This window comes from Ooceraea biroi, chromosome 5 (assembly GCF_003672135.1).
Source record: "Ooceraea biroi isolate clonal line C1 chromosome 5, Obir_v5.4, whole genome shotgun sequence".
NCBI lineage: Eukaryota > Metazoa > Arthropoda > Insecta > Hymenoptera > Formicidae > Ooceraea > Ooceraea biroi.
Window position 1 is genome coordinate 7,313,368 of NC_039510.1, and position 22,014 is coordinate 7,335,381.

The window sequence follows — 22,014 nt, forward strand, 5'->3', positions numbered from 1 at the left end:
TACTTCGCAGTTTGCATTCATTTTGGGTTAAAATATTAACATAATATTAGTGTCACCATTTAACATATCCATATTATGTTAAATTAACACAAAAATTTATGTAGACCGTTTGGGACATGTGATGTCCTGGAAGGACGTTGCGCATATTTTATAGGTACGGAACTGAAAAAACAAAGGACGAGCGCGAGCTCGATAGCGCGAACGGGCCCGTCAGTCGCGGACCAGAAGTCGCACGGCGATAGTTGCGATAGACAGATAGTCAGTCTGCGTGCAGTATCCGAGCCACTATTCAATAATAAAGACAGTTACTTATTGTATTCTCATAAGTTGAGTGTACGTGATTCCACCCCTGCCCTGATATACAACATGTGATATCTGTTAAATTTAACACAAATTTTTCACCTGTGTCTGAATCGATTGTGAAACAGGATTCTTTGATCGGCTTATCGAAAACAAGAATCTTGGTTGCGGCTGCACGATCCAAAGAGCCTCGACCACGATTTTGGAGACAATTTTGAAAACGCAGTAGTTAAGTAATTGCTTCGAAAAAGTTTAATTGCTTCCAGCGTTGTATTGATTTAGGAGGAATATATCTTAAATAAAAAAAAATAAAAACAAAAGAAATAATTGACGTTTTGTATTTTTTTTCCGTACTTGTCATGTCAGAACCTGGACAATCGTGTATAACATCGAGTTACTTTATAGATGACACATGAACGGGACGACGTCATTATGCATCGTAATTTTATGGATTTCTTTGCGATATAACATGAAATGCATTCATAAGGGTGATAATTACGTGCGATTAATAGCAGCGATAAAAAAGTCGTGTTCCAGTGACATAAAGCCCATCACCTATAAGCTAAGTCTATAAGTATAATTCATGTACTATTTGTACTTTTTTCATGTTTGCACACTCACGATCACGATTACGACGTACGAGAAAAAATACGATAATGTCATTAGTAATAACGTAAATAACGTCTACATAATTCACAATTTAATCTAAATTGTTACGATAAAAGATCACGATTATATTGACTAAATAGAGAAATTAATGCTGCTAATGCTGTAACATTTTGCTCAATCAGAAATGAAGTAAAGGTATTTCTGTAAAATGTAATGAATTGAATTAAAGGTAAAAAAAGAAATGGAATATAACGGGATCAAATGAATTAGAGAGAACTTTATATTGCTTTCCCGCGAGTAGCATGTTTGCGTTCGTCGAGAAATATGGTTACAATTATGCGACGTCATTAAGAAACGAATAAAGCTTTAAAACGGGGCCCGCCATTCTCTGATTGTAACCATAATTCTTCCACACAGATACGTAGTTATTGTCGACGACAATGATACCTCTGCTTTGTCTCGTTCCACCGGTGGAAGGGACAAGAAACAAGAAGGAATGTCACCTGAAACACTTAAAATAAATGACAATACCACTAAGTACAAGTGACTGCAAAGAAAAACCACTTTCCATATTTCTCGTTATACAAATTAAAAAATATTATTACCAACTTTTTATCGTCACGAATTCATGATTAAAGAGAAGACACTTTACGTACCTATTTTGCACTAAGTATAAAAGATTTCTATCCTCCGTTACAGAAAGAATGCATCTTACATGCTACGTTACGTATGTTTCAATAAAAGTCAATTAAAAAATTCAGTTTATCGACACTTGAACAGCATCGAGGGGTGTTTGGTTTTTGCTGGCATTTTAATATTTTTTATTTCAATTACACGTAAAATTACATCGTGATAAGAACTATCTTCTGAAGAGTTTACATTTTCTCATGCTTAATCGTAAAAATGGATCTGGAAATCTGGAAAAGTTGCGGCTATTAATTTTCATTAGAATACTGAGGAAAATTGCTTAATCTCCATCTCGCCGTCTTACCTTCGATGATTAAAATAATCAAATGATTGCAAATCGTACGAAAGCATATGAAAGCAATTAATATTGTTTGCGTTTAACATTTATAAATGTATTATGCGAGTAAATGTATATTATATTGCGCACGACCGTCTAGACCCAATGAATCCCCATTTTAATTAGAAACATAGTGGTGTGATTCACGACCGGAGGATAGATGATCGCGTACCTGCACCTGAAATTCTCCTGGATCTCGCTACATTATAGGACAGTCCACGGTGGTTAGATTAATAGCCGAGTGTTAAGCGCGGAATTGCGTAACAAGTTCATCCCGCGCGAGCGCGGGGACGGGATCGAGATTGCCACAGCAATTTAAAACGCTTCGCTGTAATTCTCGCGGTAACCTTAATCCGCGATAGAGAAGGATGGAATTCTAGCCGCGCGTGTACCGACAAGAACGTGCTCGGGATCGATCTGTAGAGAGATCTCGAAGAATCGACAAGTACATAGAAAGAAAACGAAAAGATGGACGATGATCGGAGCATTGTTAATTAAAAGGATACGATAAAGTTCAATTAAGGAAAATTAAATTTGGTCATTATCTCGATAATTTGATCGTGAAGGTTTGTAACGGCGAAACGATAAAACTTGGACCAATCACGGAAACATGATTCTTCCTACGAAATTGTCTGCGCGCAATATCCCATTTCCGGATAGATTTCAGTTGAATTAGACGTATGTCCACGAAATTTAAAACGCGCAGTTAACTGAAGACTGAAGAGAGAAGCTCCATCGAGCAATTTCACTTTTCTGCTCTCTACTTTTTTTTCAGACGAGATGTAATCGCTCTGCTCAGGATAGAGAAGGAAAGCTATTATTTTCATAGCTCACGTTCAGTTTGACGCGAACCGCTTGCAATGAGGGATGATTTATCGACAGCAATTAAATCAGCCGGAAGCCGATTTTTCTTTTTCCATTCTTTCTTTTCTGCTTTTCGTTTTGATAATAGCAGAAAGCTCCCCGGTGGCGGAAATTGATCTCGTACGGATTTGCCGATACTCACTCTGGGATATCGTACGAACTACAAAATTTCCGGGGATATCGGAAATTCCACAATTATTATTTTTATTTTTCGTTGTTAAAATTAAACTGTCATGGGAGTGATAGCAACAGATTATTCTGTAAATTTGTATATTCGATCAGAGCTGTTACAATGAAAAAGAGTTAGCAATTTGTTTAACTTTTTTTCTCCATATTTATGCGAATCGAGGGATTGCCATTGGAGCTTCCGATTGGAGCTTCTGCTGCCGCAATTTGCATAACTCTCGTCAAAGTTGCGCGAGAGCCGTATTGTTTACTATTAACTCTACACAATGATCTACAGTCTGAAGTTTCGAGACCGAGCTTGTCCCGAAATTGTGTTGGAAATTTTAGTGGGCCATGTTTGTGCACTTACCACCTTAATATCGCAAACACCGTATGCTTTCGTATGCACAAACCTAATGAATGATTTGATAAAGAAAAGAAAGAATCATCCTCAATGACTTTATTCGCTTTGTAGAAATAATTCAGTAATATATGATGATAATAAAATGGTAATAAAAATTGATCAATATTCAATATACATTTTATCCATATTTTATCATATTAAAGCGGAATACTTCATATTTCCCTCCCTCTTGATAAACGATATTTTATTTTTATATATATGAAAATTTTATATGAAAATTTTTATTTGAAAACAGTACAGAAAACACACAAGGTCGGTGTCAAGCAAGTAATGCCAAATAATCGTACAGACATGCAATCCTAGACAAATGCAAGACGTACTTATTCATGCAAGGTTTAATTAACCGAGACTTGAATGTTAAAGTCTTGTTGCACCTGCAGGTTTACATCAATTATAAACTATAATACCTTTCGATATATACTGAGGAGTAAAAATACGAGCAAACCGGAAATACTCCGTCTTGCAGGGAGCGCATTATCCACGCTCTCGTCTGTTAATTAAAACTTAACAGGATGCTGCAGCACGTACATCGCGTCAGTATTATGCGGCTTTACGTAATAGTGCACTTAGCCCGAAATAGATTACTCAACCATAGCATGCAGAATTAATGTACCACTTATCGACGAATAACATATTTATCATACAGATTTCTGTGATTGTTACTTTTCATTCTGATGTTGCTCAGCGCCTATATTATTCGAATTTTTCGTTACATATATTCGTAAATTTCTTATTTTTGGTCTCATTCTTTTACGTGCAACCTCATGCATTTGCTGTATCAGACGTCTCAAAAAGATTTAATACATTCTTTCCGGTTGCTTGTCGTTCATGAATATCCGTCCTTCATCAACGACAAGAAAGAGAACAATAAAGAAAATAAATGGTCTCGACTCTTAGTGATCGGAAAAGACCATCATGAGAATTGCTTCGCGAAATTGTCGCACGTATTTAGGAAGAGAGATAGAAATCCGATTCAACAACTGTCTTAATTATGCATTTTTTTAGCAAGTTACCTTAGTGCAAATCTCAATAACGTACTCAATATAGTACCAGAGTATTATAATTTATTTAATATTAATTTAGAAAAACAAATTAAATAAAATTAATTTAAAAATTGAAACTTGTAAAATCGAGAATGTGTGAAAGAAATGTTACACAGCCTACTTATATGAAAATTTTGCAAACCAATCAGACAACAATTAATCTATAATCTTGTTATGATGGGAAATTATTTTAGTTTATTTAAATTATTAGCAATTAAGTCGACGACGTAATTGCAATCACGAAAACGAAAAAAAAAACGGTGACAAAATTACTGGAGGCTTCAAAGCCTTTGCAGCTGTCACGATCTTTCGTGGAAATCATTTTGCGACGGGAATTGCATGTTGCTGCTCGCGTTGCAACACGCTGCTGCCGTTACTCGCTTTATCAAGATGCGTGCACGTCGAAAGTGGCATTTTACTTATCGTTGATAATACGATAACGCGCGCGTCGTGCGAACGACTTTAGTGAACACCTTTAGCCAGATCTTGATACGTTGTCTTTTAAATGTATGAAACACAGATGTGTGAAAACAAGTAGTTTCCTCATAAATATAAAATAGGGAACGTATAAGTAAATAAGTATACATATATTGGATTATAACATGTATTAATCCCATTTATTTGGTGTTTTTAATAACGAATATGTTCCAAATAAATAAATAAATAAATATATATATCCAGATACAAAATATGAGATAATCATACGGTGGGATATATAATATAAGAGAAAAAAATACACAATATATAAATAAAATAAAGATATATACACTAAATTAGGTTATATAGAATTAAACAAACATCTGATAAAATTGAAATATAAATACCTCATTTTTGTACGTAGAGATTTTGTGCAAAGAGTTTTGCACGGATCACTCTGTATTCTTGACCTAACAACATGTGCGCATCAGTCTCTTTTGAAAGCCGTTGCAGATCGGGAAGTAACAAAGTAATACTCGTTGAAATTCTGGCTAGGCTGTCACCTTCGGTCCATAGTTTCGTGTTATTTTTTAGTCGGAAACTGTATCGAGAATGAAGAGAGAGAAAGAGGGGGGGGGGAGTTTTGCGGTATTTTTTGTAATGAATTATCTTTGCAAATTCATCAAGGTAGTAACAATTTTCTAGTTTACGAATATTACACTTTTAACTCTCATTGCAAATGTCTTTCAAGTATTTCTACAAATTGTTTTTATGCTTGGCAATAAATTAAGTTCAACATTCCATGAAATTGTAAAAGATTTAAACAAGCCTTAGCTCTATGAAGTAACACGAAATGTGTACAGAAAATTCTTGACGAAACGTGTAGAGAACGTGCGGAGTACTTCGAAATAAATTGAGAGAGAAGCAGAAACTAGCCGGCATTGATTGCTTCCACTTTATTCGCGTTAAGTACTCTTCTATTACATTTCACGGAACTTTGTGCGAGCGCAAGTGTTTCTTTCCTGCGAAGCTCTTTTGTACCCTTCTTCCCCCCATTTTGATTTTTACATTTTACATTTCCATATTGTGTCTTTGTTCCGCTCCATAATGTGAAAAATCATTAAAAAATTCAATTTATTACAACGTGTTCTAAATAATTGGAATCGCGAATCCTAGTATCGAAATTCCGAGATTTCGAAAATTCGAAGAAGTTGCTATTTTTTAAGGAAAGAAGAATAAATAATGGTGTTGCGATTCATCCAACAGCGGTTCTCTCTTGCTCTCTTTATCTCCTCTCCTCTCTTTCTCTCCTCTTCGTTCACTGTTTCTGTATCCTGTTTTTTCTTTGTCTCTTCCCATGTTATATCTCTCCCTCAATTATTCTTCTGCTCTTTTCTCCTCTTACCCCATTCTCTATCCCTCCTTTTTCATTCCCTTCTCTCTTTCTTTTTCTTCCCTCTTCCCCCCTCCTTTTCTCCTTCGTCCTTTTCTCTGGATGAGAAATATAACATTATATTTCAATGGAGAGATTTCTGGGAAATTTGCTGCTTTATTTGCAAATGTAATTTTACCACTCATATCATCGGAAGTGCGTATTTCCGATTGCGTTGCCGGCGGCGATGCAGCGAGTAAAATCAGTTAAATCCAAATACCCTTATTTACTTGGTTAATGAAACAGAATGCGAAACAGCAGTTTTCGAACGTGGGAGAGTTTCAGTTTCCATTACGATGTTTACTGACATTTTCTCCCCTTTCCCGCTTTCCTTGCTTCTCTTGTCAGTACTTTGTGTCTATTTTCGTAAACCGCGGTAGGAAGGAAAATTAAACAAAAATAAAGCGGTGGAAGTTATCATTCTAATTTTTGATGGATTTAACGTCATGAACGTGATAAATTCGCTATTTCAGATTTGTATCTGTTCACGAAGACTGTACCGTACTATAGAAATTATTGGAACTCGCATGTGCATACAGACAATGCTCGATGTTCGATGCAGCAATGGGTAACGCTACAGCCCGATTGTGTGTTTACGGCCGTTTCTCGCCACCGAATGTATCGCGGAATGGGAAAATGGGAAGGGAATGATGCAGTCAGGCTTCCACGATAAAGAGACGCATTGATGAGAATGCGATACAAGCGATGTACCATTCTCATCGACGCAGTTTCATTTTAACTATCGACAGAAATAAAAGGACATTATGATGATTTGCAACGAGATGGAATTTTAATATATGAACTTCGTTCGGCGATAATTTGATGGATTCTGGTTGTCTGTCTACGATTAAGGGTCGGCTCTCTCTACCTTGATTTTATGGGAGGCGTTTCCGATATATTTTACAGGTTTCAAGAATACAAAAAATATTGTTTTGAGGAAAAAGTAAGGAATGAAAATATGGAGCGCAAGAATTTTCGGCTATGTCATTCCTCGTCATAAAATCAAGATGGTAGATTGGAAAGAGCCGACCCTTAAAATGCATGCACAATTCAGTTTTACGAAGTTAGCAGCCTCGAAATGATTACTTTCGAGTCCCCCAGGCACAAGGGGCGATGTTCTTTTCAGATTTTTTTTTCTGGTCTAACATTTCCCCGATGCATGTCAATTACGGCTTACGTAGCTTTCATGATATTTTTTTCTCTATTTCGGAACATAATCCGACACCGCGATTTCGCAATCATTCTCGTGATTAATAATAATATATCAGATAAAATTAATAATGATATATCAGATAAAATGTCGAAACGTTTGTTTTCTTTTCTAAACAAAAACAATTTTGTTAAGTTTAACATACATATTTCATATATCCTAAATGATCTAGATAAATTTTTGTGTTAATTTAACGAATATGTCAAACAATGACAATGACGAATATGTCAATCAATATTATGTAAATAATATAACATTTAAAATTAGTAGGAAAATTATAATGTTTGGAATTTTATATAAAATAAACACACTTATAATGTTAAATTTTACTTAAAGAAGATAGTATTTGTACCCCCATAATGTAGTACTGTGCGTTAATGATTGAAAAAGGTTGATTTAATATGTGAATGTTACATTATAGAGAGAGAATGGAATTCTTATTATTGCATATAAAATATTATTTTATTAACATTTGGACTAGTTGATTATAAATTTAACATATAAAGTTTGATTAACGCAACAACGATTTGTTAATTTACACATGGATGTGGATTGCGTATTTAACATAAAAATTTTAACGAGGAACGTTTTTAACGTTTTAGAAATACGTTTTAGAAATACAAAATGTTTTTTGCTGTGCATTAATGTAAAATCTTTGGTACAATTCATCACTATAAATGAAATATTTCACGGTAATTATCAATATAAAATAAATACTTGATGAGCTCGCAGTACATATCACAGAACGGTAAGATTACGTGTACGTAACGAATACGAGCGGGGGAAACCTGACTAGTGCCTTAATAGGAAACCCGCTCAACTTGCAAGGAAAGAATCGATGAAGCGACCGATGGGGGCATCGCAAGATGAATTGATTTATTAAAATGTTCTATCAAGGGATCTAATATGCATATTCCAATGAAACTGGCTACTTTTATACAATCGCGGCATACGGAATTATAATCGATGCAAATGGAATCACTCGCGGCAAATGTCGTGCGCGTTCGTCTAATTTTAATTCTCATGAATACTTTCACCCGTTTTTCATTCTGCATTCGTATGAATTTTGCCACCGTTTTTGTTTCTCGTAATTAATTTTTGACTACTCATTAAATTGAATTTATTTATTGTATTAATTATGACGATTGTCAGTTATGTGAAATTGAATAGCGGAACGCTTAATAATTGACATCGCGTTAATAATTACTACAAATCCGATAATATAATTCAGATTTAGATTGTTTACGATTGCGGTATTAATAAGCTAGTAATAACAATAATCGAGCTGACTGTTAAAGCGCCATAAATTTCACTCGATAATAATAACTGGAATCACCGATGAAATTCCGACGAAGAGTTTCTCGTCTACCACAGAGCAAATTGTCTACCGCGGTTTCCATGCCGCGATCAAGTTGGAATATCGTCAGCCGTGTCGCCGTAATCACGGCAGTGACCATAGAGGCCTAATGGATCTTTTGATCATTGCCACTGGACACGTGATCCGCAAACCGCGTACCGCACGCGAAATTCAATATCGCCAAGATCGATCAATTTGCGAGAGGACACTGCGGCAATTACTGTACACGTGGGCATACAAGATGCAAAAGAGAAATATATATTCGAAAATTCAGAAACGAGATGTAAGAAGCAAAATCGAGGCGATGCACAGGAAAACGAAGATTCAGAAAACGAATCTTCGAGTCGCTTCGAGTTTTATCGCTGATTGTGGCATGAGCGTAATCGGTTTTTCTTCTCGCATTGATTCTCAGAGTGGTCGAAACTTGGAATCGAAGGCTTGGAAATTTCGCATGTATGCGCTAAAATTCCATCTAGATAAATCCGCTTACAAGCATCGAATTCACGATGGACAACTCTTGGAGTCTTGGGACCATCTCGGAAAATCTTGCTTGCTTTCACGAAACCTCCTGATCACGTAAAGATCAACTTTCACCTCGTGAGCCTTTTATACTCCACGTTACGCTTCGCGTAGCATCAGCGTACATCTCCAGCTAGATTTTAGTGAAAACGACGTTGCGTGATGGCCGAGGAAAGCCCTCGAGCACTCCTTTTTCTTTATCTTCTTTTCTGCGCTGAGCTTTCACCATAACTTTGCCGCAAATGGTGACGAATGAACGTCACACGACGATCGACGACGTATATGACGATAAGGAAGAAAAACGACGCCGTTTCTGTCTCCTGGTAAGAAATCGCAACCCCAAGTTGCTTCCACGAAAAATTTTCGCTCCCCTAGAGATCGAAATAATCACCCCAGCGACGTACCGTAGATACGGAGCCGCGTATAAACTTGGATTGTTCCGACTGTTTTGACGTTCCGAAACGGCAACAAAAATTGCATTTGTCATTCATTATCTAGTAAAATAATAATTATTGAAGCGCGACGATTCTTTATAGCAAAGATCATAAATTCAGGCGCTTTCCTCGTAATTTAACGAGTACTGGCAAGTTGTGTAAATTATATCTCGGACACCCGCTATATCGGCGCGCATTGGAAATCAATACGTGCACATACGTATTGTCTAATAAAGAGTACATATATATATGTGTGTACATATATATGTAAAATCATTTGTATATACATTTTCGGACTGATTTGTAATTTTCTTCTTGTCCCCGTTTATAATTTCATTAATGTATTAATATAACTCGCTATTGTGAGATACATCTATTTATAAGAAGAATACTCTGTGGTAGTATAGGCTTCGATCATGCATGCGATCAGAATTAACATGATTTAATTCATGAGAGAAACGACGAGATACACATCGCTTGAATGAGAACACTGCGACACAGTTTTCCTCTTAGTTCCCGCACGCTCAGAGAGAACAGTCGAAATGGGGTGCATTTTGAAATTATCCGGCCGATGAAATAATGACGTCAATTGCAGGCGCGATATAACATTCAATATCATGAGGAAAGAGAGAGAGAGAGAGAGAAAGCGGGTGAACTAGCTTCTTGCCTCGGACTGGATTTTGCGGATTTTGCTGATGCGGCGAACAATCCGTGAATCACCGCCCCATCAGGATAGCCAGCGAGATATCAACTGAGAACCGTCGTTCCATTGAATTCTTTGTCGACGCAAAACGCACGAAATTCCTTTCGAATGAAATATTTCAGGTATTCGAGTCGTTTAATTACTTTCATCAAGTACTGCGTCGTTAGAGCAATTTCATTTATATTTAATTATATTTAATATATCAAATGTATAATATAATAACATTGGTATTGTGTGTAACTAGTTGTAACTGTGCTAATCATTTCTTTTCTCTTTCTCTTTCATGTAATTTTATTTTCCTTCCCATTTGTCGTAATTAAATGTGAGATGCATTATAAAATACGTACTGTAATAACGAGAGATTGCTCGCTGAAAATTAATTAATGTGATACAGTAATTAAGATACAGACACTTTTTATCAACGGATGCTTTTACAGACCGATGGTTTTTAATCAAAACCTTGCAGAGAATACTAAAACAGATGTTTTTCTCTCGTTGGAGGAGAATCAGCAAACGTAATATTGGCTGACTCGTTAACGAGTCCGCGAAAGCAATATTCACGGAATTTGCACATATACAGGGTGGGGCAATAACTATTACCACCTTAAATATCTTCTAATTTATAAGGTCCAGAGGAAAATTTATGTAATCAACATTATACGGTACGAAGGGGGCTAACATATGGCGATAATAATTTTTGTCCTGGTGGAGGCGCTTCGAAGATATCAAGGTCAACTTCATTTTTTTTAATAGGTTCGGTATGTTTTTTTTCCATAATTTTATAGAGGAGCTTAAAACAAGTACGGAACTCATGACACAAAATTATTGAACAAGATTAAATGTAAATGAAAACGATAAAAAATACATTTTTATATTAAATGAAATTTACGTTTAAAAGATGTACGAAATGACGCTTTATTAGTATGTTTTGTCGGAATGTTTTGATTTTGACATTCCTCATAAATGAGGATCAACTTGTTCTTCAAACGGATACATCGATGAAAATAAATAGTGACGTAAACTTATTTCAATGAAAACAAAGACCCTTTGAAGGCCATCTTAATAAGTTCACAGGATAAGATAAACATAAAAAGTAGTATCGATAGATAAGTCAATCGTGCAAGATGTATTCATTTGAAGAACAAGTCGACATGATGGAGAATGATCTCATTTATGGAGAATGTCAAAAAATTCAGTGAGAGTGCAAAATTTATACGCTGAACGATATCCTAATCGCACTCAGCCTTAGCGTCGAACATTTAAAATCCTATTTATTTTCATCGATGTATCCGTTTGAAGAACAAGTTGATCCTCATTTATGAGGAATGTCAAAATCAAAACATTCCGACAAAACATACTAATAAAGCGTCATTTCGTACATCTTTTAAACGTAAATTTCATTTAATATAAAAATGTATTTTTTATCGTTTTCATTTACATTTAATCTTGTTCAATAATTTTGTGTCATGAGTTCCGTACTTGTTTTAAGCTCCTCTATAAAATTATGGAAAAAAAACATACCGAACCTATTAAAAAAAATGAAGTTGACCTTGATATCTTCGAAGCGCCTCCACCAGGACAAAAATTATTATCGCCATATGTTAGCCCCCTTCGTACCGTATAATGTTGATTACATAAATTTTCCTCTGGACCTTATAAATTAGAAGATATTTAAGGTGGTAATAGTTATTGCCCCACCCTGTATATGGACATTTTATTATCCCTACATAACGAATATAAGTGATATAAACATTATAAAGTATTTACTTATTTTTAAAGAAGAACATAATCGTGGCAATGAATGCAAATGACATTATTTTATGTCATTTTAATAAACATCATAAAAAATTAAGAAAAATAGCTAAGACAATTAATACAATATCGAGTCATTAAAAACTAAGTACTTAAACGCCTTAAATCGATTTTTAGCGCAAAACGAGATTAAATATTTGAAAAAAATAACGAGCGGCCAAATTCAACGCAACATTTGAAAGTTCACTTTTAAATAATTAAATATCGATAATCTGAAGAAAGGAGAAACTTGCGAAAGTTGACAGAGTTTCGCCGCTATTTTGTATATTTGCAGCTTTGTTCTTGAAATTTTCTTCTGGAAATTGCAACTGTAGCGTCGCAATAATGAGTAAAATAGAACGAAGGGCGCAAGAAGCGTCCCGGAAAATCAACTACCGAAAAGTTGCCATTGCTCGTCCCTCTATAAGTCTATACTATGAATCGATACCGAGACGAGTCGGCTTGCGACTTGTTCCGTTATTCTGTATACTTCTATGGAAATCTCAATGGGAAGATTCTCAAAGGGCTTCGAAAATGTTGACGCGAGAACAGCGGGACGAATAAACTTTTCAAGACGTTCCCACGAATAAAAAATTGACGGTTTCCTCAAGAGATGACATCGGATCGGACTGCGGACTGCGACCAAGGAACAGAATATGGGTGGCGTGAATATCGATGTGCTGTCAAAGGGTTAACGGTATAGGAATAAGAACATTGAGAAACGAGGTTGGTGCGGTCGCAGGCCTTCATTGACAAGATACAGGAGAATTGCAAGTCGGCAGGAAAATTCTATCAAAAGTATCTTGAGCCCTAATCTCTCTCTGAGTTGTCCGCGGGAAATCTTCTGAAGTGATTCAGCACACGGATGCACGACGTTGTTTACTCGAAAGTTGCGTAAAAGCGCGTAATCTTTCTTTTCTTTCTTTTTCTTCTTCTGATAAACTAAAGCCATTTGAATGGTTAATCTCATTTTTCATTAAAATGTAACTTGGGTGCGTTGTTGTGGCATCCTCTCATAATTTTCCACACGAAGCTTCTCATTCTTTTATCATTATTATCTTCATTTATCTTCATTTAATATATTTCTCTTTCGTAATATAATTATGAAAATTCCAAGCTATATTACGCATAAATTACGCATATTTTTCCACGTGCCTTGCTTCGTTCATTTTTCAACAGTTGAACTAGGCTTGCTCATAACTGGAATCATTTTCATGCATTTAAATTGCTCGTCTGAGCACGTTCGCGCATACCAACACACATGCTTACTATGCTATAGAAACAGCCCTAGCTTTTAAAGGTATATCAAAGACATAACATTCTTTCAGAGAGATTTCAACCAGCAACATAAATAGAATTCTCTTTATTTGTTACTACGCAACATGCAAAGCGAACATGCAATTCTAAAAGACATTTAGCATATCTGCCCATGAAAGAGGGGTAATTAAAATATTTCGAATGCCTCTACGTGTTTAGGCATTTATGTTGTTCAGAGATTCACCGAGGAGAAAATATCTCGAAATATTTTTAAACGGGTATGTCTCTTTTGAAAACCGATTTTTCTTAAACTTGTTGAGCTCGAGACTTGTCAAGCTCGAAACAGCTCGAAATAAATTAATCCATCTAATTGCAGAATTGTGATCTGATCGCGTCATTGTATTTCTGTTGTGAGTCTGATTTCCGATATTAATTACTTAGCCAAGCGCATCATTCCGTCGAGAGACACGCTTCCCTTTCCTCCTCTCTCACTCTCTATTATAGTTTAATTGTACGAATAATTGGACGCCATACGCGATGCACGATGATGCCATGCACGACATCGTCATTGACAGTCTGAAGGATTGTGGATTGCTGGACGGAATGGGACCAGTCGAGGCTAGAGACCCTCTAATAAGAGTCTGGCCATAAGCGATTTGGTCAAAATCGTGCGAGAGAGAAAGATATATATATATATATATATTCGCTGACGCATGTGCTCACGCATGCGCTACAGATAGTCCACGCTACATTTCAATGAGTATAACTCATTTTGAGTATAACTCATCTTGTAGTATAACTCATCTTATAAAAAGATGAGTATAACTCATCTTTCTCTCTCGCACGATTTTGATCCAATCGCTCTTATGGCCAGACTCTTATTAGAGGGTCACTAGTCGAGGCGCTTCTTCAAGGGCCTCTTTAGCATAAACTGGAACGTGAAATTATTCTTAAGATGCAGTTAGGCTGCTTGTTATAGTCTTACTTCTCGCAATTAGTTCCGAGGGTTTTCCTGCGAGTTTAGCAACGACCTTGGAATTGATGATCGATTAATTAGTAACGTATTAGTGCTAACGTATTCGTGCTAAATAGAGAGTTATGTTTCCAGAATAAACTGTTTGAGAAATGCACGTAATAGAGAAAACAGTCAAGCGTTTTTCAAGTTTTCTGAAAGTTTTTTGGAAAAAATTAATATAACGCAGTCATTTATTTATTACTTTTCATTAGAGATGTAAACTTACGGTTAAAGTGACGGTTACTGACGGTAAAATTACAGTAAAATGGTAATTTATTGGTAATTTTGATAAAATTCGTTTTTTTAATGAGTTTTATGCAGAAATATTATTTGTCAAATGGGCTCTCTTCATGTTTTCTGCACTGCATAATGCATAAGTTAAAAAAATATTCTCATCAAATGTACATCTGATAATTTCTGAAGTATTTTTAAGATTAAGATGAAAAAGAGGAAACTATTTACAATCCTTCGCGAGTATCGAGAGTAATCCAGAGTATTAAATTTTCGATTTCTTAAATCTGAAGCTTTGCCAATCTGCTGTCCTGATATATAAACCACTTAAGAGTATGTAATATTGAAATTTCATATTCCCTTAAATTTCTATACATAGTATGTTCATATTTAATACGATTTCTCATTCTGAATAAATTATTTGAACTGCAGTAAAACAAGGTCGAACAGCTGACAAACATAATCTGCAAATCCGTTTTATATTTCATTTTTAGATGGAAACAGAGAAGAGAGTTGACGTTTGTGGAGACATTTTGTTCTCAAGAAGAAAGAAGAAAATGTAACGAGTCACTTGTCGAAAATGTTTGCAATATTATAACAATGCAAATATGAGTTAAATAGTGTTTTTGTTTTACTCATCTTAAAGGCTAAAAATGTTGCTTTTGAATTTTATATCAATATTTCATTATTTTTGTCAAAATTACTATTTTACCGGCTTTCCAAAATTACTGGGTAATATACTGCAATTTACCGAGTAAATTACCGTTAGCTTGGGTCATTTTCATCTCTACCTTCAATCATTTATTATATGTATGTTTAATTTTATTTTATGTCTTTTTAACAACGTATAAGCTGTAAATGCTTGGTGCTTATTCTCGCCCTTCTTGTTACAAAAAGAAAGACTCAGATAAAATTGTAAAAATAATTAATGCGAAGGACGCAACTCCCTTACATTACATACATGATAGATTATGTAGAAAATGAAATAATTTTAAAATAAAAGAAACCACAAAGTATTTGGATACAGTCGGATAAAATATTTTTCTCGTTGTACATTCGGCAAATATCATCATCGTGATCATCGTGGAATGTTTCAAAAACTAGTAGCAACATACTGCAAGCGTGTCGCATACATTCGTAAACCGAATGTGGCTTTCCAGCTCGTCAGTCACGGTCGATTTTGCGGAATTTACGACATGCTCCGGAAAAGCGAAATGCAAAAATGATATTCGTCTCTCCTTCAGTGTAATTCCGAAACAATATCAGTTTTGGTTCAGCCCAGGACTCAGAGGTTCAGTCTAGATTGAAATTGTTAGCAAACAGAACATCATGCTGCATCAAAGACCGAACGGCGAATGAGAAACAGGAAACATCACATTTACTCGGAATTATTCTTATTATTTTAATTGTACGTCACGTCTATATGACAGCTTTATTAATACCGGTTAGGTCTATTTCAGTTAAAATTTCGGAGAGGATGGAAAATGTTATGTAAAATCCAAATTTCAGAATGCCACAAGATTTTTTATATACAGGGTGTCCCATAACTCTTCATTAATATTTTAAAAGGTGAAAGAGGATTGAATATTGAACAAAAAATTCCTTTTGCGATTTTGACTCAGACTATTATTTACCGAGTTATTAACAGTTAAAGTTGTCTAATCAGACGGCGCAGAGGCATAACATGCTATGAGATCCCTCGCGCTTACCGTACTTTTCCTCGGTTAAAATTCTATTTTAATTTTTCTTATTTTCTTATAACAAATAAATCAATAAATCGATAGACAAATAAATAAATAAATGAATAAATAAAAAATAAATAAAAATAAATACAGAAATGTATTCAATTTCTGATTGCTTTTTATTCTTATTTATCCCATAGCATGCTACGTCTTTGCGTACTCCGACCGTGCGCTATCTGAGTAGACAACTTTAACTGTTAATAACTCGGTAAATAATAATCTGAGTCAAAATCGCAAAAAGAATTTTTTGTTCAATATTCAACCCTCTTTCACCCTTTGAAATATTAATGAAGAGTTATGGGACACCCTGTACATTATTTAAATCATTGTATATGCAAAATCGTATGTATATACGATTTCAGTCAGGGTGTCCCATGACTGAAGGCCCATACATTAAGGGCGTGTTATTGACGTCATTTAGAGTTGAAATTTTTTAATAAACATATGTCCGTAAATGCTTCCTAATAGAACTACAATCATTAAAAGTTGATGTAAATATTTGAAAAAGAAAAGGAAAAAGACAATTAATTTGATTTGTTTATTTACAAATGTATTATAAAGTATATAATTTACAAATGTATTTCAAATTACAGAGTTATGGATGCGGCAACGCAAATAAGAAATTCACAACTTTCAATGGTTGTAATTTTGTTAGGAAGCATTTACGGACATATGTTTATTAAACAATTTCAACTCTAAATGACGTCAATAACACGTTCTTAATGTATGGACCTTTAGTCATGGGACATCCTGTATATTATAAACTTATATATTAAAAAAGTTCGTTGAGCAGAACAATTTCGAGGCCCGTAATGACGCGAAAATTGTTCGCTGAAAAGAATGGTAAAGTATCATTTTGGAGTGCTTCTTCCTTTCGAGAAATATCGTACATTTGTTGTTAGTCGTCTCTACCTTTATTCGCGCCTTTTACCCTAATTGGACATTCAAGAATGATGCGAAGCTTTCGGGAGCTTCTCTTCAAAGAAACTAATGGCGAATATCCCTTCTTCCTCTCTCTCTCTCTCTTTATTTTCTTCTCTTTCCTTTCCTATTTCCTTTCTCCCCCACCTCTCTCCCTCCATCTTTGTCCTCTCTCTCCCTCTTTTTTCCTCTTCTCTCTCTTTTCTCTCTCCTCCTCCCTCTCTCCTTCCTTCACTCCCTCTCCCACTCTCTCTTTCTCCTTCTTACTCTCCCTCTGTTCCTCTCAAACCCAAAAGCATTTTTCGCAACTTAAACGTCTATGTACCGTGCTATAAAGCAACATGCTAACAGCCTTGCCATCTTTCCAGATTTTACGCATTAGATCATTTGGAAGAAGCAGAACATTTGGAAAGCTTAACACGATGGATGTTCATATTACAAATTTTCACATTGTTTTATATCCCGTGTTTATCACACAATATGATTCAAATGATATGATTTTAATATCAATACCAACAATATAAGAAAGAATACAAGCCAATAAAAATCAGGTCAAATTGAAAGCTAGTCCCAATCACTAACGTACATAAATCCTGAGCATAAATCCTCAAGATAACGAAGGACCAGAAAAGTAAACTATTTCTTCCAAACAATTTTTCTTTTCTTATTCACAATCATGAAATTTATAGTAACGAATTCTTTAAGATGGTAATTATACATGCAGCATAGATCACGCTATTGATAACATGAATGAATAAATTTCGATTTGTGATAGATATGTTAAACGTATAAAGAAATCTTAAGATTACCAATAATTAATCATCATTGAATCACGAACCTCTCAGTATTTCAGACGTTTTCAAGACGTACTTGAGTTTATATTACATATACAGAATGTTTCAGAAAAATGGATAACCTTTAAGAGCATATTTTACTGTAAGGATGAAAAATAGAATAGGCAGATATCCATTACATGTATGGACGAGCTAATGGAAACTGCAGCAAAGCTCAGCATTTTTATCAAATCTTTCCTCAAAGAAGATGTCCTGCTATAATTATCTTTATTTCGATCCATCGCCGATTTAGAGAAACAGGATCTTTCTTACCCAGTATATTTAATCGAGAGTGTAACAAAAACATTCGAACACCTGCAATCGAAGAGCAAGTGATTAGACGAATCGAAGAAAATCCAAGATTCAGCATGAGACAGATCACATTAGAAATGCAAAATGTTTCTCAACTGTGGAGGATTATGAATAAAGCTTTTTTCCTTTCACAGGATGCTATAATAAATTATCATAATAATCATCAATGATTATATAAATTCGATATCGACATAAATTTTCCTGTAATGTATGGGTTGATTGGAGATTTCCTTGTTGGATCTCAGTTTTTTTCCCACCTACACTTAATGGTAATAATTACAGACAATTTTTGAGAAGGCAACTCCCTGCATTATTAGAAAACGTTCCGCTACAGATACGTAATCAAATATGGTTTATGCATAATAGAGCTTCAGCACATTTTAATCACGTTGTTCGAGAGTTTCTGAGGCAGAGTAGGCCATATATGTTCTTCCTATTCGAATCCTTTGGATTTTTATTTATAGGAACATCTTAAGACTTTCGTTTATGATATTGCTATTGCTACTGTGGAAGTACTATGAAATCGTATTATCACTTTGTGTGACAAAATACGAAGTGTTGCAGGAAGTTTTGAACGTCTTCAACAATCCATGAGACGTCGATGTGAGACGATGTGATTGATGCGGAAGGAAAGCAATTTCTTTAATGAAATGGTATTTACCAAAATATATTGTAAATAGAAAGTGTTTATAACTTAGAAAGGAAATATTTCCAGACCCATATTTATATAACTTTTTTTTCATCCTTACAGTGAGTGGAATATGCTTTTAAAGTTTGTCCGCCTATTTCTGAAACATCCTGTATACTCATCTATCTCGCAAATGTTTAAATTATCCATGACATATGTACACATAATTATATTACTGGTAATATCTATAATATTTCAATTATTTCGCTAATAATTGCAGATTTCGTTACGTAATAATTCCAGCACTACTAATAAAATACTGAAAAAGAAGAAAATGCAAATCACTCACCGATACAGCATACGTTCCTGACGATCTGCTTCCCTGTAGATCTTGTAGTACATCGCGATCATGATTATTCCCGGCACCCAGAAGCTTATGCCAGAACTAACGATTGCGTAAGGCTTGTTGACTTGGAATACACACACATCCGGATAGTTTCTTCTGTATTCCAAGTGCTCCTCTGTAGTGTACCACCCCGCAAAAATCGGCAAGAAACTCATGACGGTCGGCGAGCACCACACTACGCTCAACATGGTCCCCAGTCTCACATTGGTCATGATCAATGGATAATCCAATGGTTGTACGATCGCGTAATAACGATCGACGCTGATACAACACAGATGGAGAATACTAACAGTGCTGAAGAAAACATCTAGCGAGTTCCATACATCGCACATGAAGTATCCGAACAACCAACGTCCCGACAACTCCACGGAAGCGTTGAAGGTCATGGCGAAAAGAGCTACCAGCATGTCGGCCAGAGCTAACGATACCACGAAGTAGTTGGTGATCACTCGAAGCTTGCGGTGCCTCATGACCGAAACAATGACCAGCAGATTACCGAAGATGGCGCAGATAATGATAAATCCCATGATGAGAGCCTTGAATGTCAGCCAAAGGACGTAATCGACTTCATAGTGATTCTTACTGCTGTTATGCTGGCCGGTATCGAGAAGCAGGTTGCTCGGCAAATCCGTGATGTTGTCCAGGTTTTCTTTCAGTGTCTCGTTAAATCCCATTTTGGAGCTTTCTCACCGTTTGACTGGCTACCATCGCTTATCTTGCTGCTCGTTTTCCGCTTCTGCCTCGATGTGACGGACGAGGAGCGCGTGTAACCGATCCATTTACGAGGAAAGGTTACGAGCTTATTATTTGGATGACGTCGTAGACGATCAATACTGATCGTATAATTATCTGATCGTGACATCCGAGACTTGGATGAAAGCCCGATAAGACCCGAAATAAGAAGACTAATAAACGGGAATGCATCTCGGAATGCGAGCACCGTTCAATTAAGTAAATTGACACTCGCGTGGTAGTCGAATACTTGAGTAGTACTTGAGCTTATAGATGCTTCGTATACTTGTTGAACTCTATGCTAATGATTGTCCGTTTAAGTGCGATTCTGCGATTATTCTAGTTGCAAATCTCTCTTGTTACTTTTTTGTTTCGTAGTGATTGTCCGAAACAGTGATTGCAGTTTGATGCTGTTGCAAGCGAAACGTTGTTCCGGGCGAGATTTGAGTCGATGACGGAACGAGATTTTCGAGCGCTGCATTTCTCTCGTAGGTTTTCAAGTGTATTTGTGCGACGACAACCTGCGAACCAGATATAACGCAAATACGTATAAATAATGGGGCTGATGAAACAATGAGAAAACTTAAATCTGGTAAAACGCAATTTAATAAGTCGAGAATAGCGTAATATCATATCAAGATTAGTCAATATGAAGATTAAGAGACGTACATGGTCTGTCCAGACTCTGGTGAGACTAATTACCGAAAAAAATGCAAGACGTCAATTATTATTTGGTTTTATTTTTTTTATTTAAAACACTCCTTTTGAAGCAATTACTTACTGCGTTTTCAGAATCGTCTCCAAAATCGCAGTCAAAACCCTTTGAATGTCCTGAATGATGTCATCACACTTTCATCAATACTTTCTTTTCACTGCCAATTAGAATTTTAATAACAGGCAGAAGTCATACGGAACGAATACAGGAATATTTGGGCACTGCGATGCTATTTCTGGCCAAGAAATCAATAATTTTGAATTTATGCGCCGGTGCATTATCGTGCAGAAACGAGCCTTGCTTTCGGTACAGATCAAACTCGAAGAATGTTCTACAACACCAATGTTCCACAAACAATTCAGAACACCCAAATAATAATCAGCGTGCACCATTTGCCTTTCCAGTATGAATTCCTTATGCACGATTCGTTTCGAATCGAAGAACAGTGGGCAATATTTTGATTCGGTGCACAGCTTCTTCCGCCACTTCATGAATAGTTCATATTGAAAACACCATGTTTAATTACCATCACCAATTACAATGTTTTTTATGAAATCGGGATCAATGTTGGTCGCTTTTAGTCTTTGCAGTGCTGCACTCTGGCATCTTTTTAATCCTCCATCAGCAGTACGAAGCGTATTTTTTCATCGAGTTTTCGTCAATAAGATACTGTTACATTTAACATCAAAATTTAATGACACAGGCTAGCACTTTGAAAATTTGTGTGGTTATATAGCTGAAATTTCAAGCTTAATAACGCAATCACTTATCAAGAGATAATGCTGCAGGAAAAATTTGAAAAAATCAGTTGCAGCAAAGACTGGACAGATCATGTATAGCGCAATGTATGTAAATTGTAAATTAAAACTTCGATGAATTAAAAGTCATTAATTAAGTCTCTTAATTGTAAATATGTGAAATAATTTGGCT

At 35.6% G+C, this 22,014-nt stretch overlaps 1 protein-coding gene and 1 long non-coding RNA gene across 4 annotated transcripts in view; one reads left to right on the forward strand and one right to left on the reverse strand.

Moving 5' to 3' along the window:
- LOC105286413 (octopamine receptor beta-1R) overlaps positions 1–22,014 on the reverse strand; it is a 52,139-nt gene that overhangs the window by 24,197 nt on the left and 5,928 nt on the right. For 2 of the 3 annotated variants that reach the window (XM_011351354.3, XM_011351355.3), the window contains exons 3-4: positions 19,581–20,890; positions 5,254–5,316 (exon numbers count right to left, since the gene is read on the reverse strand). In XM_011351354.3, the coding sequence (XP_011349656.1) occupies positions 5,254–5,316; positions 19,581–20,311 (794 nt within the window). In that variant the 5' untranslated portion in view covers positions 20,312–20,890. The remainder of the gene's footprint in view (positions 1–5,253; positions 5,317–19,580; positions 20,891–22,014) is intronic. The other variant, XM_011351356.3, reaches the window with a different exon arrangement.
- Positions 12,186–15,708, forward strand: LOC105286411. The gene is made up of 2 exons (XR_895233.3): positions 12,186–14,188; positions 14,548–15,708. It is a non-coding gene; the product is annotated as an uncharacterized LOC105286411 (long non-coding RNA).